The sequence below is a fragment of the Poecilia formosa genome, unplaced genomic scaffold (genome assembly GCF_000485575.1).
Source record: "Poecilia formosa unplaced genomic scaffold, Poecilia_formosa-5.1.2 Scaffold505, whole genome shotgun sequence".
Lineage (NCBI taxonomy): Eukaryota > Metazoa > Chordata > Actinopteri > Cyprinodontiformes > Poeciliidae > Poecilia > Poecilia formosa.
Genome location: NW_006800444.1, coordinates 208,715 through 222,120, shown reverse-complemented (window position 1 = coordinate 222,120; position 13,406 = coordinate 208,715). Strand labels below are relative to the sequence as shown.

The window sequence follows — 13,406 nt, the reverse complement described above, 5'->3', positions numbered from 1 at the left end:
TGGGATCATGAGACCAAGGAGCAGATCAGACGGGTCAGGGAGAAAGATAGCAAGAAGCTTAAATAGGATTAGCTTATAAAACATTAGCTCAAGCTTTGAGCAATTTATTCTGTTAAATCCTTTATCTGAGGAGGTAAAGAGAGAACAAATAGTCGATTAAGAGTCGATCAATAGTTAATATTAATTGTTTTTTTTTTGTTGTTGTTGTTTTAAACAGCTGAAATGAAGCCATACTGGTGGCATCACCTTTCCTGTTTTGTCCAGTTTTCACTCCACAACGTTAAGCAGTTATTAGGCACAGTAGCAAAACCTTAAACTGCTACTGCACAAGTTTCTTAGCAGGTTGTTGCTAGGTAACCAAAGAATTAATGGGTTGCTAGGTAACCAAAGAGTGAGCGAGTTTGTTGACTCCACCAACCTAGCTTAGCGCACTGTGAGAGTTATGTATTATCTATTGATACTGATCACGCACCTATCGCCTGTTGCTGGTACCTCATAATTATTTTTGTGTGGATCTGTCACATTAAATCCTAATAAAATTCATGGAAGTTTATTTATTTTACTTGAGGAAATGTGAAAGTTCAAAAGAATTGATTAATTTAGTGAGCTGTGAAATTAGCACAGCAGCTTCTTTGCCTCGTTTTCTTGTCTGGGTTTGGTCAAGAGTTGTACCTCACAAAAACATTTGGGATGTAGGCATCAACATGTAGGCATCAACAGTGAGCTGAATGTCTGGTGCTTGATGTTCTGTCAGACTTTGGACTGTAAGTCGAGCTAAAGATTAGCTCTATTGCTTAATACACTAATTAAGCAGAAAAACCCAACGCTGTCAGGAGTGGCTGACACCACAGGTTCACCGTAAGGTGAGAATCTGCACTGCTCAGAGAAACCTCCAAACACTCAACAGCTAATGTCGCATCAAACATTGCTAGCTTCATTTAGCGCGTACAAAAAACTTTGAAGAAAGAAAACCAGAACGATTATTTGTTTATAGGAGAAGACACAAGTTCATATAGTCTGAAAGACCACAATATATTTGGAATATTGTCTTTGGATGAAAATGGGACCAATGAGCCTTGGCATTTGTTGGTTCTTGACTTTACATTCCTACATTTACATTTTCATGTCCGACAGCCGTTTTTACATTTTGACAGCCGATGATTGAGAGTGATGTCATTTTTCTTGTAGACTAATGAAAAGTGGTTTGTTAATTGAATAGGAAATATGCTGTGTAGGCAGTAACTTGTAGACAGTTTGGTTTAGTTAAAAGGACTTCAAGCCTCAGTGGATTTGGGTTCAGTCTATTATCTTTTGCTTAGTTGGGAACAAATTCAGGACAGAAACCCTGACATTCCTTTTCACTTGAACATGCCAGACCAGAATAGATTTATCATACCTCCAGCATGTTCTGGGTCTACCCAGAAGTCTCATACAGGTGAGACATTCCTGGAAAACTTTCATCAAGAGACTTCCCAATGAAACAATTACTGCCCTTCAACTTTGACCTCAAATGAGCCTTACTACGACCTCTCTTGGGCACAGAGAGGATCATGGATAAAGAGTACCAACAAAAGCACATCATCTTCAAGACCTTGAGTCTCCCAAACAGAGAGGAGGGTTCCTGCCACACCTTGAGATCCAGTTCTTGGCACCATGAACAACATCACCAACTATGGGTAGCCCCAAATGTATACCCGACATTGGATAGCCCCAATGGGATCCCCAACGTTTGGTAGCCCAATAGGATCCCTGACGTTGGGTAGCCCCAATGGGATCCCCAACGTTGGGTAGCCCCAGTTAAGTCCAGAGATAACTGAGAACAAGCTAACCTAAGGCACAGGTCTTATCTTGGGGATATGAGAACTGGTTAGCACCTGTATTAGCATCTCTATAATTAATAGAAATACCATATTGGGAGAAATTAACTTATTTTTGACAGTACATACAAGCCAAGACAGGCAGTATCATGAAGTGGTGATGGAGTGAAGTTACTGTATTAAACATGATCTCCTCATACTGGTCATATGGAGTTTGTTTGTTCTTAAAGGCATTTGAGGTGAATCTCCAGTCAAGTTTATTTGTATAGCACATTTAAGCAACAAGGAAGTTCAAAGTGCTTTACATGATAAAGATGATTATATGACATTTAACCACTTTAGCTTGTGTGTATTATAAAGTTGAGATGTACTCATTCAGAGTGTACAACTTCAGTGTTTTTCTGGTCAAACTTTTTCATTTCTGGCTTAACAATCAAAACAGATTAATAAATTTAACTGGCAGCCAATCAGAAATGTGAATATGGAAAATAGAATGTTTTCCTGGATTTCCAATTTGTGAGACAATAAATTGTATTTCTATCTTCTGTTGCCATCTTGAAGAAGTTATTTGAAACGGTGAAATGTTGTATCATTCACCAGTCTGGTTAGCTGCTGGTATGTTAGTGTTTGACCTGCTCTGAGTAAAGATTTACCAGGTTTACTGTTGCTGCNTTTCATTTTTTATTTTATTTAAAAGGAGGAATTTGTTTGTTTATTTCTAAAACTGTATAACAAAAACTTAAGAGGTTAAATGAAAAATCTTCAGAATTAAGACTAACAGAATAATTAATAGCTAATATAAAGGTTAGTTGCAGCCGTATGAACAGCCGTGGTGGTTTCGGTGCTGCTGGGTTGATTTGGACTCTTTGCGGTTCTGTTTCAGTTGGTTGACGCCGCTGATGCACCGCGGTAACAAACAGCGACTCAACGAGAGCGACATGTACGGCGTTCTGCCAGAGGACCGCTCAGAAAAGCTGGGAGAAAACCTACAGCGGTAAACCGACCTGGTTACTTTACTGATGAACATAAACGACTGAGTGGAGATGTTTGGGCGGGTCCAGAATGGGAGCTGAGTTTCCACCTGATCTGGACGATCCGGTCAGGTTTAATCTGGATTAGTTTCACCGTTCAAACCGTCCTGAGGCTCTGAAAGTTTATCTACATTTGGTAGAAGTCTGTTGTTTGAAGTCTTTTACTATTTGCAGCTCAGTTAAATTTTGATTTTAATTTTTATTTGTCGCTTCTGGTGTGTGTTTTAACTCACCGTTAAGATAAGAGGGGAAATATTTGATGACTTTCAGTTAAAAGTCACCTAAAATTTTCATCTCAATTAAAGTCTTGAATGTTTTATTTGGATTAAAATGATTGTCTATCATCACTCTATGTATTTGTATACTTATTAATGTTGTTTTTTGATTTATTTACGTAATTTTTAAAAACAGCAAAACATGTGCATAGCTTACTTTTCTGTATGAAAAGCAGTAGGAAGAAGTGAATATTTATTTAATCCTCTCTTATCTCAATTTTATGAAATCTGTTACTTATTGATGCACTAATTATCAAAATGTGCAATTAAGACATGTTATAATTACATTCTTGTGCCTTTTCAAAAGAACCAGTAAATGAATTATGTTACAAGCTGAGTTTCATAACAAGACAAGAAAAGCTATGGACACTTAATAACAATAACAATATAATAACTGGACCTATGGCATCAGAATAATGACCAACTCATTACCAATGTACACCGGATGATTATTTGCTTGTTTAGGGATCATAAAATCTTTTTTCTTGATGGATTTTTAATATTGCTTGTGTTCATCTTTTGTCTGAACAAAACCTAGTAATATGTTTCGCTCACTTACTATTACACACTTTGATTGCGGCACGCGTTTTCCCTGGAAATGTTTTCTTGCAACACAGAAAGTCAAAGCACTCATTTCCTGTCAGACTTTTAGGATTTTTATCGCCAGCTTGTTCAGGAGAAGAGATGAGTCAATATTTCTCCTTCTCAAGTAGATCTGATCTCTGTGGTGCTTTTCAAAGGTCATGCTTCCTGAAGCACTATTTCTATAATAAGAGTCTGTTAAACTCTACTGTTGCCAGGCCGTGTGAGATGAATCATTTATCCGCCATGTGACATAAATAAGAAGCCGTTTATTGTATCAGTTTAAAGTGAAGCACTAGTATTTTTTGCTTATTTAAATCTGTCCATTTGGCCTAAATATAGGGAACAAGCAGAATAGCTGATGGGTCCAATTGAGGGCCTGTTTGTAATTCGCCCTGTGTGAATGCTGAGCTGTTCTGGTAACACATAAGTTATTTTTTGAGAGAACAAATGGGATCATGAGACCAAGGAGCAGATCAGACGGGTCAGGGAGAAAGATAGCAAGAAGCTTAAATAGGATTAGCTTATAAAACATTAGCTCAAGCTAACCTAAGTGAAATGTTGTATCATTCACCAGTCTGGTTAGCTGCTGGTATGTTAGTGTTTGACCTGCTCTGAGTAAAGATTTACCAGGTTTACTGTCGCTGCATTGACGCTGAGTCAGCAAATAAACTCACATTTATTCACTCTAGCCTCCTAAATAAACACAAAATGCTTTTCTTGGAGACTTATTTGTTTTAATAAGAATAAAACCATTTGTTTTCTCCTAGAATTTGGACCCAAGAAGTAAGAAATGCGACAAAGGAGCTCCGGGGTCCCAAACTGACCCGGGTTCTCGTTAAGGCCTATGGGAAATCCTACGCTTTAGCTGGGCTGTATGTTTTCTCACTGGTATGTTCTGAAAGTTATTTATATTTTATTAATAGTTAAATCACTTCTAGATTTATATTTACACCTTAAATTATATTTTTGCCTAAATCATACATTCACTTTAAAATGTTTTATCAGAAACAGATTATTTATTTATTTTAGTCGCATAAAGTAGCTAAATTAAATTGCCATGTATTGTTTGGTTCTAAGCTTCAGAAACATGTTATCACACTTACAGGTTTAAGATCATAAAACCAACTTTATTGTCAGACTAAGATAAGCTGAGTAAATACAGAAAGTAGCTTTTAAACGCCGCTCTGGTGAGAATATGTTAGAAAAAATGGCTTCTAACGCTTTCATATTTAGTCGATACGCCAAACATTTGGTTTGATAAGATGCAACTAAATGTACTTTAACTACCTTAACTCAAACTGGACTTTTCTAAAACTTGACGTACAAGGAACAGAAACACAGACGAACTATAAAACACATTGAATCGAATGAAAGCAAAGGAGGCAGTTCAGCCGTTTGATGAAGTGGAGGTGAATCCAAACGTTTGCTGGACCAGAAATGGAAAAATCTGCTGATTGGGTGGAAACTTGTTTCTAAATAAAAGTTTATTTCATTAAGTGGATCTAGTTTTATAGACACAAGGCTGTGAAAACAGGTGCATCTGGAGTTAATCGCCAAATTTGAGCCATTTCACAGCTACGCCTCTGATGCCTTCAGCTGGTGTTGTAGTTACTTTTTCACTTTGTCCACTTTAGTTTGGATAAACTTGTCACCCTTAAAACAAATACATCATATTTATTTTGTATTAAAAAGGGTGGTCTGGTGTTAAAATCCAATTTAAATAAACTGGAATATTATCATAACTCCTCTCTTTTAAAATTAAAATATTTTCCCTTTTTAGCTTCAAATGGTTGCGTGTTTAATTAAAAACTAACAGCTTCTTTCTTTCTCTTACAGGAAGCCATTAAGGTTGTCCAGCCTCTTCTTCTGGGGAAAATAATTGAGTATTTTGAGAAGTACAACCCAGACGATGCTGCTGGTCTTCACGCGGCGTACGGCTTTGCTGCCGCCATGTCCGTCTCCACCTTCGCGCTGACGATCCTCCAACATCTTTACTACTACCAGGTTCTCCGAATTGGCATGAGGATTCGAGTGGCCATGTGTCACATGATCTACCAGAAGGTCAGTGAAATATTTGGACGATCTGCGACAGAAATACTGGATTAAATTGTTCCAGTTTCCGTTATGTGACAGGAAAATGTCTCCCTCCAGGCTCTGCGTCTCAGCAGCGAGTCGATGGGACGAACAACCACCGGGCAAATCGTCAACCTCCTTTCTAATGACGTAAACCGCTTTGATGAGGTAAGCTAATGCTAAGCTAAGCTAAGCTAAGTGGTCCGATGTGAATTCTGTTTTCGCTCAGTAGTGTTGGCCGTCTCTGTAGATCATCCTGAACCTGCACTACCTGTGGGTCGGACCGCTTCAGGCGCTGGTCATCGTCGTTTTCCTGTGGTCTGAAATCGGCCCTTCCTGTCTGGCCGGCGTGGCCGCCGTCGCCCTCATGATGCCGGTCCAGACGTGGTTCGGAAAACTGTTTGGCATCTTCAGGTGAGAAACAGGAACACTTAACTCTTCATGCCTATAAAATGTGATTTTAATACTTTGGGTTTTAGTTTACTTTTATTTCGTTGTGACGTTTTGTTTGTATAATTCAGTTAGTTTAATTTTTTATAGTGTGTTGTAGTTTTTCATACTTTGGTTCATTTTTAAGTGCAGAATTAAACTGATTATGTTTCAAGGTTTACCTGGTGGCTGGAACATAGGCCGGTCGTTCATCCAGCGGTTTGTCGTGTTTTTGAGTTAGACAATGTTTAAAGTTGACAGGAAATTTGAAAATATCACTTGATAATTTGGTTTTTTGGAAGATTAATATCTGAACACCAACAATTAAGTCTGAAAAAACGAATGCATTTAAAAAAAAACTTAGATAAATAAGCAATGCTAAGCCTGGTGGGGGCACAAGTAAAGCCTGGTGGCCCGCCAGGCTTATAAAACACTGAGGGAAACCCTGTGTTTACATCAGTTGGTAATGAATGGTCAACAGAAGAAAACATTTAGAAAAAAATCTTTCAGTTATTGTTGAACAACCAGTCGACATCTTTTGCTGTCGCCATGTTGCGGACAAGCATCAGAGGAGGAGTATGGAGCGCCGTAATTTACCGTAAACTGCTTGTGTGGAGGAGAAAAATCAATTTCACATCAGTTTGAAAGGCTAATAAGGCTAGTAAATTAATTACCACTTTTATTTTAGTTAACAAAAATGTTTTCTCAGTTTCAGTTTTCATTTTCTTTTCAGTTTTAACTCATTAATAACTTTAATTTACAGACACTTTACGAAATTATTCAACCTCCTTTCTGTCACATTACGGCTGAAAACCTTTTTGCATCTTATTGGGGTTTTTGCAAATAGTGATGATTTTAGGAATAACAAATATTTTTCTGGGCCTAAAGAGCAGAAGGTTTTTGTGAAATCCTTCAACACGTGAAGTTTTCTAATGTTTTCTTTCTCTCCATATTTGTTGTATCCCGTGTTAAATCCCGGCATTGAAGGTGGACAAACTCACTTTTGAGGTTATTCCCATTCAGATGTTGTCAAACTGGTTTGTTTTGCTGTTTAATAATGAGTCACAATGAAAACATGTTGGGACTGAAACGGAGTGGATTCCTGGAAACAAAGAAGCATCTTGAGATGTTTTCTTTTGCAAACAGAAGTTTTCTTTTCCCACATCTGCGATGGGAGCTTTTCTTTCTGAGGAACCTGAAGTGCTCCGTGTTTCTGCAGGAGCAGAACGGCCGTCCTCACCGACAGCCGGATCCGCATCATGAACGAAGTGGTGTCTGGCATCAGGATAATCAAGATGTACGCCTGGGAGAAACCGCTGTCGGCTCTCATCACTGAAGTCCGACGGTAAAATTTAACCTCACGTCTCCTGGTGAACGGAGGCTTTCGGAGAAGTTACTTTAACTTTTGTCAGTGTGGAATTAAGAAATGATCTCCTCCTCTTGCCTCTTCACACGTAAAAACGGATTTAAATGGTTAGAAATGTTATTAATTAGACTTTCTAATGAAAAATAATTATATACATTTGATTGTAGTGAAACAAAATGAGCTTTAGTCTTATGATACGATGTTTTAGTCCTGGAAGATTTAAATATTTTCCTGTTTTTAACTGCAGTTTAAAGACAAAAAAACAGTTTCTACTCAAGAGCTGTTCACAGCAAATCCATCTAAAACCAGATATTTATTCATTTATTTAATTTTATTTATTCTTAACATCCCAGTTGTCCTGTGTGCCTTCGAGAAGAGATACTTTTTAATTTTTTTGTTCTTTATTCGTGCACAATGACATTAAAAGGAGTTCTGATTCTGAATTTAGTGTAATATGAATTTAAAGGTATAGCTACACCATAATCTCAGTTTAATGAGGTATTAAACAGTGTGAGTTAAATATCTTAAATGAAAGATTCAACATCATCACCAATAAAAAAGTTATTTTTTTAGTTTTAGACTAATTCACTTTTTTCAAAAAATGACTTAGGCCTTTTTTTTAGGAAGGTGATAAAAACAAATTAATTTTGCTCCATGTTTCAATATTGGAATAATTGATTTAATCTGCAGTTCAGATTTTTGTTGCTCTGTTTTTTTTTTCCAGTCGTCTCCTAAATCAGTTCATGTGTAAAACCTCATTGGTGCAGAGCCTCAACTTTGACCTCATGAACTCATTTTCTCTAACATGAATTAATGATTAACAGATGTTTTATGAAACTCAGGTTATCTGGAATCCTCCATTGTTGCTGCTGACATTTGAACTTTCACCTCTCCTTTAACCTTTGAACCTGTGAAATTCCTTATTTTCATTGCATCTCAACTCTTGTGAAGCTGCCACTCAGAAACAATAATAATTTCTTTAATACTTGAGAGGAATTTCACTTATTTCATCGATTATTTATTATGTTTTAGCTGGAAGTTATGTCAGGAAACTGGACTTAGAGACTTTCTCCTGTTCAAATGAGAAAAAAAATCAGTTTCTAGATGATTAAATATGATGACAACGAACTTTTTAAATGTTCCCTTAACTTCCATTCCAAGTAAAAAAGCAAAACATTCCCTCATACTAAAGTCATAAATGGTCGTTTTGGCAGTAATGGATGCCTTTCCGTGACTTTTATCTCATCAAAGCTCTTTGATCTGTTTGAGATTGGAGGCTCCAGGGAAGGAGAATAAATCTGTCCCTAGATCTGCGCTTTAAAGCAGATTTATGTTTGAAATGTACAGAAGTTTGTCCTGATCTTATTCCTGACAAACAGCCCTGGGTGAAGCTGAAAACTGAAGCCTGTAGAATCACGTCAGACTGTTTTTTATTCCCAGGAAAGAAATCTGCCAGGTTTTAAGGAGCTCCTACCTGCGCGGACTCAACATGGCTTCCTTCTTCGCCAGCAGCAAGATCACGGTTTTCGTGACGTTCGCCGCCTACGCTCTGCTGGGGAACGCCATCACGGCCAGCAGCGTGTTTGTCACCGTGTCGCTCTACGGCACCATTAAGCTCACCGTCACGCTGTTCTTCCCTCTCGCCATCGAAAAGATGTCAGAGACGATTGTGAGCGTTCATAGGATTAAGGTGATGTTCAGCTCTACTACAAACTGGATTAAAAATCTAAATTAGTGCTTAAATACAGCAGTAGGTTGATCAAAACATGTAAAAATCTGTTCATTCAGGATTTGAGCAGTTTGGGTGGCTTCAATATCCCCTTAATGCCGATTGATGCATATTCTACACATACATATTAGAAACACTCTGATTTCATACCAAATCATGCTAAAATTAGCATATTTTCAGATCAAATACCTGCATTTATGTCTGTTTGGGTGCAGCAGCTTCTGCTATCCACATTAATGGATATTAATGGATTTACAAATAAATTCAGGCAGTAAAAGTTAATTTCTGCTTTTAACAGTGCAAATTAATTAACATAACTTTCATCTCTACTAAGAACTAGAAGCAGCTGCAAACCAGACATATTGTGCTATAATATCTTAAATAAAGATACTTTTAAGACTCAACATTCGGGTGTTGGGGTCAAAATACGCCCCAGCCAATGACAGCAGGGATCCATCTGGCTTCATATTCCCAGTTCAGGCTGGTGGTCAGACTTTTTTTGGGCCCCTTTGCAACAATACAGCTTTGTTAAAGCCAGCAGGCCAAGCCGCGCGTTGCTGCTGACCCGGCCCGTCCCTTTAAATTCTCCTGGTGGCCTACATAAATCCCGTCACAAAGCTTGAACAGGCTGAAGACCCGACTGGATTTCATTGGCCTCTGCAGTCACATGATTGGATTTAGAGGAACATCAGATTTGTTTCATAAATCAGCACAAAGAAACGAGACATTTCTGAATGTAAAGACTTCCTTTAATCAGGTTTGGTGAAAAAAACATTTTATTTACACATCAGGAAGTTGTGTTAATATAACAGTAAAACTATGTTTAAAGCTGTAAAAGAATTGGTTTGTACTTTAGTTAGAAATACTAAATTAAAACAAACTCAGTCATTTCCATTTGCATGATTTAACATTTTTCTCTTTTTCTACCAAAAATTGGATGATAAAAGTTTTTGGTTTCACTTTACTATGTTTTTTTTTTAAGGAAAACTTTGTTTACAGAAACTTCATAAGTCATTTTCTTTGCTGTCTTATTTATGCTGCATATTTGAAATCTCTTCCAGTTCCAGTGTTAAAACGTTCATTAGAATTGAACGTTTATTAATCTTTGAGTTCTTGCATTATTATCATTATATTAATTGAAAATGGTCTCAAAACAACAATATTATCGTTTATCGTAATAACTTCTGGGACAGTTTATCGTCCATTTTAATTTATATGGGTAAAATAAACATGGCTGCACAACAAAAACCAAGACAGTTTCTGGTTTCAGTGGTGATTTTCTTAAGAAGCAGGAATAAAAGACTGGAGGACAAAATGTCACCTGCGTTTTGTTATTCCTGAAAATCTTTTGTTTATTAACTTCTTTCCAGAATTTCCTGACGTTACAAGAAGTGGAGCGAAGAACCTTTGAACTGCACCTGGAGGAAATGAAGGAGAGCGCTGTGGCGATGGAGAAGCTGAGCTGCTCCTGGGACAAGGTTGGATTATCGTCCACGGGGATTTAGTGCTTTTAGAAAACGTTTGGAGGGAAGAATTTCATCTCTTGTTGTTGGATCTTCCAGAGTTTGGACTCTCCGTCTCTGCAGAACATTTCTGTCTCAGTGAAACCGCATCAGCTTTTAGCTGTGATTGGACCCGTAGGGGCTGGAAAGGTCAGTAACGGGGAGGTCAAAGGTCAGGCCGTTGGACTGGTTTTGTTCGGCCCCCAACTGCAATTAAAAAAATGATCCAAATTTGACCCGTACATGCAGATGGAGAGTTCTAATTTTCTGACAAAAGTATTTGTCTTTTTATAACTAAACTTCAATAAAAAGTAAAACCAAGAGACTGACTGAAAAGTGAACTTTGCTGCACCAAAACCAGGTTTCATTCTTTATGAAACTTGGCTAAATTTACCAAAAGTGACCCAAATGAAACTAAATTTATTCAACCGACCCCAAAAGAAACAGAAAACTGGATTCATTTCTTTTAATGCAGCAAATGTGCAAAATTTACTGCGGTGCATTAAGACTGTTGTAAAGAGAAAAGGAGTCAATTTCCAGCAAAACAGTCTTTGAAATGTCTGAGTTTCAAATGTCAAATATACGTCAGAAATATAAAAGTTTTTTCTGAGACTAATCTCTAAATTTCTGAGTTTTTTGGTGAAATTGACATTTACTCTGCCTTTTTCTATTTTATTTTATTTATTATGGTCCTAACGCATGTTTGATAAAATCCATTTTAAGTTGTGGACCTACAATAAACATAAAGAGAAATAAATATTATTTAAAAAGTGAACTACTTCACTTGTGTTTTCTTGGCTCAGGTTACAGAAAGTTTAAACGCCCCTGAGTTATTTGGTCAAACTGTCCCGCCTTCCTGTTGCTAACTTTTTCTTCGTGGCTCAGTCTTCGTTGCTGAGCGCCATCCTGGGAGAGCTGCCGCGCGACACGGGCGCGCTGGAGGTCAGAGGTCAGCTGGCCTACGCCTCCCAGCAGCCCTGGGTTTTCCCCGGAACCATCCGCAGCAACATCCTGTTTGGGAGAGAGCTGAACCCGAAGAAGTACGAGAAAGTCCTGCGCGCCTGTGCCCTGAAGAAGGTGAGACGCGTTCACACGTCTTCATGAGTTCAACAGGGTTTCATGTTAACAATATTATAGACGTGAAGTTTGTAGGAATTGATTTATTCTTTGAATTTGTTTTGTTTAGTCAGCAAGTTGCTTCTCTAGACATTTATTCCTATATCAAATTAACTGATCAGAACTCTATTAAAGATCTTTGTCCGTCTTGCAGCTCAAACCTTTTTATTTTTGAAATCTTGTTGCTTTTTAGGATCTGGAGCTTTTTCCTGATGGAGATCTGACTCTGATCGGGGACAGAGGAGCCACGCTGAGCGGAGGACAGAAAGCTCGCCTTAACCTGGCCAGGTGTGGAGACAGTCGCTGACATCATCAAGCTTCATAAAGAAACTATGTCAGACAAGACATTTTTTATTTTGCATTTAGTTTCACACAGAAACCACAAATGGCCTCATTTCTTAATAGGAAGTCTGGACATTTCACTTCTCATTTGTCTGTAAATGATTCTGTAAATATTTGTAGGTATTTTTCTACATTTAAATGTGAACTGAGATGATTGAGTAATTAAAACCAAGCTGTTGTTTCAGGGCTGTGTACCAGGAAGCAGACATCTACCTGCTGGACGATCCTTTAAGTGCCGTCGATGCTGAAGTTGGAAAGCATCTTTTTGAACAGTGAGTGAAATTTTCTCTTTTATTAAACATAAATTTTTTAGAATAACATCCAAGTTTCATACGTAAGAAATAGGTTATTAAAATTCAAAATGAACAGTAGATGACTTGAAAGCAGCTGTTAGCTGCCTAACCCTAGATGTTTGATGTTTCTGTATTAAAAAGCCTTTTTTAGTGGTTTTATAACCGAGTTTTAGCTTTTTTATGTTGACTTGTTACAACAGAGTAACAGAAAAAGCCGGAGGGCCGGATCATTTCTTGTCTGTGTTTGTTTCTGGCTGCCACGCTTCTTCGCCTGCAGGGTGAAATAAATACTCCTTGGTTCATTTCTCTAAATCGCTGTTAATTGGTTGGCTGTCGATGTTCAGGTGCATCTGCGGGCTGCTGCAGAACAAATGTCGTGTGCTGGTCACGCACCAGCTGCAGTATCTGAAGGCCGCAGACAAGATTCTGGTCCTCAGGGAGGTAAGTGTGGAGAAACTGCTGCTCTTTTTTTTGTATGGATCCGTTTCAGTGTCACTCACCCAACTTCCTGCTGGAGGGCAGAAAGCTGCTGGCTAACGATGGCTAGCTCTGGTTTTAGCTGTTACATTGTCAACATAACACGCTAAGTCTTAAATTTATGCTTGACGTATACAAGAAAAAGGGACGCAGTGCTTTGCTACTAATTGTCAACACTATGAGAACTAAATACTAAAGGTCAGGAAAAAGTTACAAGTAAGAGAAAAAAATATGGAAGGAGAGGGAAGTAGATTATTTATGCTAGTTTGACTTTGACAACCTTAGCATGTAGATGTGGTGTAGAATTCAGTGTTTTGCTTTAGTCACAAAATAAAAAAGGCGACCTGAACACCAACTGTGACAGATCATCA

General features: G+C 37.9%; 1 protein-coding gene across 1 annotated transcript in view; it reads left to right on the top strand.

Annotated features, from left to right (window-relative positions):
- Positions 1-13,406, top strand: part of LOC103156854 (multidrug resistance-associated protein 4-like) — a 26,314-nt gene that overhangs the window by 3,263 nt on the left and 9,645 nt on the right. Inside the window, exons 2-14 of the mRNA XM_007579046.2 lie at positions 2,701-2,811; positions 4,476-4,596; positions 5,545-5,769; positions 5,860-5,949; positions 6,032-6,195; positions 7,430-7,555; positions 9,017-9,266; positions 10,676-10,783; positions 10,868-10,957; positions 11,693-11,884; positions 12,117-12,211; positions 12,451-12,537; positions 12,903-12,999. Of these exons, the coding sequence (XP_007579108.1) occupies positions 2,701-2,811; positions 4,476-4,596; positions 5,545-5,769; positions 5,860-5,949; positions 6,032-6,195; positions 7,430-7,555; positions 9,017-9,266; positions 10,676-10,783; positions 10,868-10,957; positions 11,693-11,884; positions 12,117-12,211; positions 12,451-12,537; positions 12,903-12,999 (1,756 nt within the window). The remainder of the gene's footprint in view (positions 1-2,700; positions 2,812-4,475; positions 4,597-5,544; positions 5,770-5,859; positions 5,950-6,031; positions 6,196-7,429; positions 7,556-9,016; positions 9,267-10,675; positions 10,784-10,867; positions 10,958-11,692; positions 11,885-12,116; positions 12,212-12,450; positions 12,538-12,902; positions 13,000-13,406) is intronic.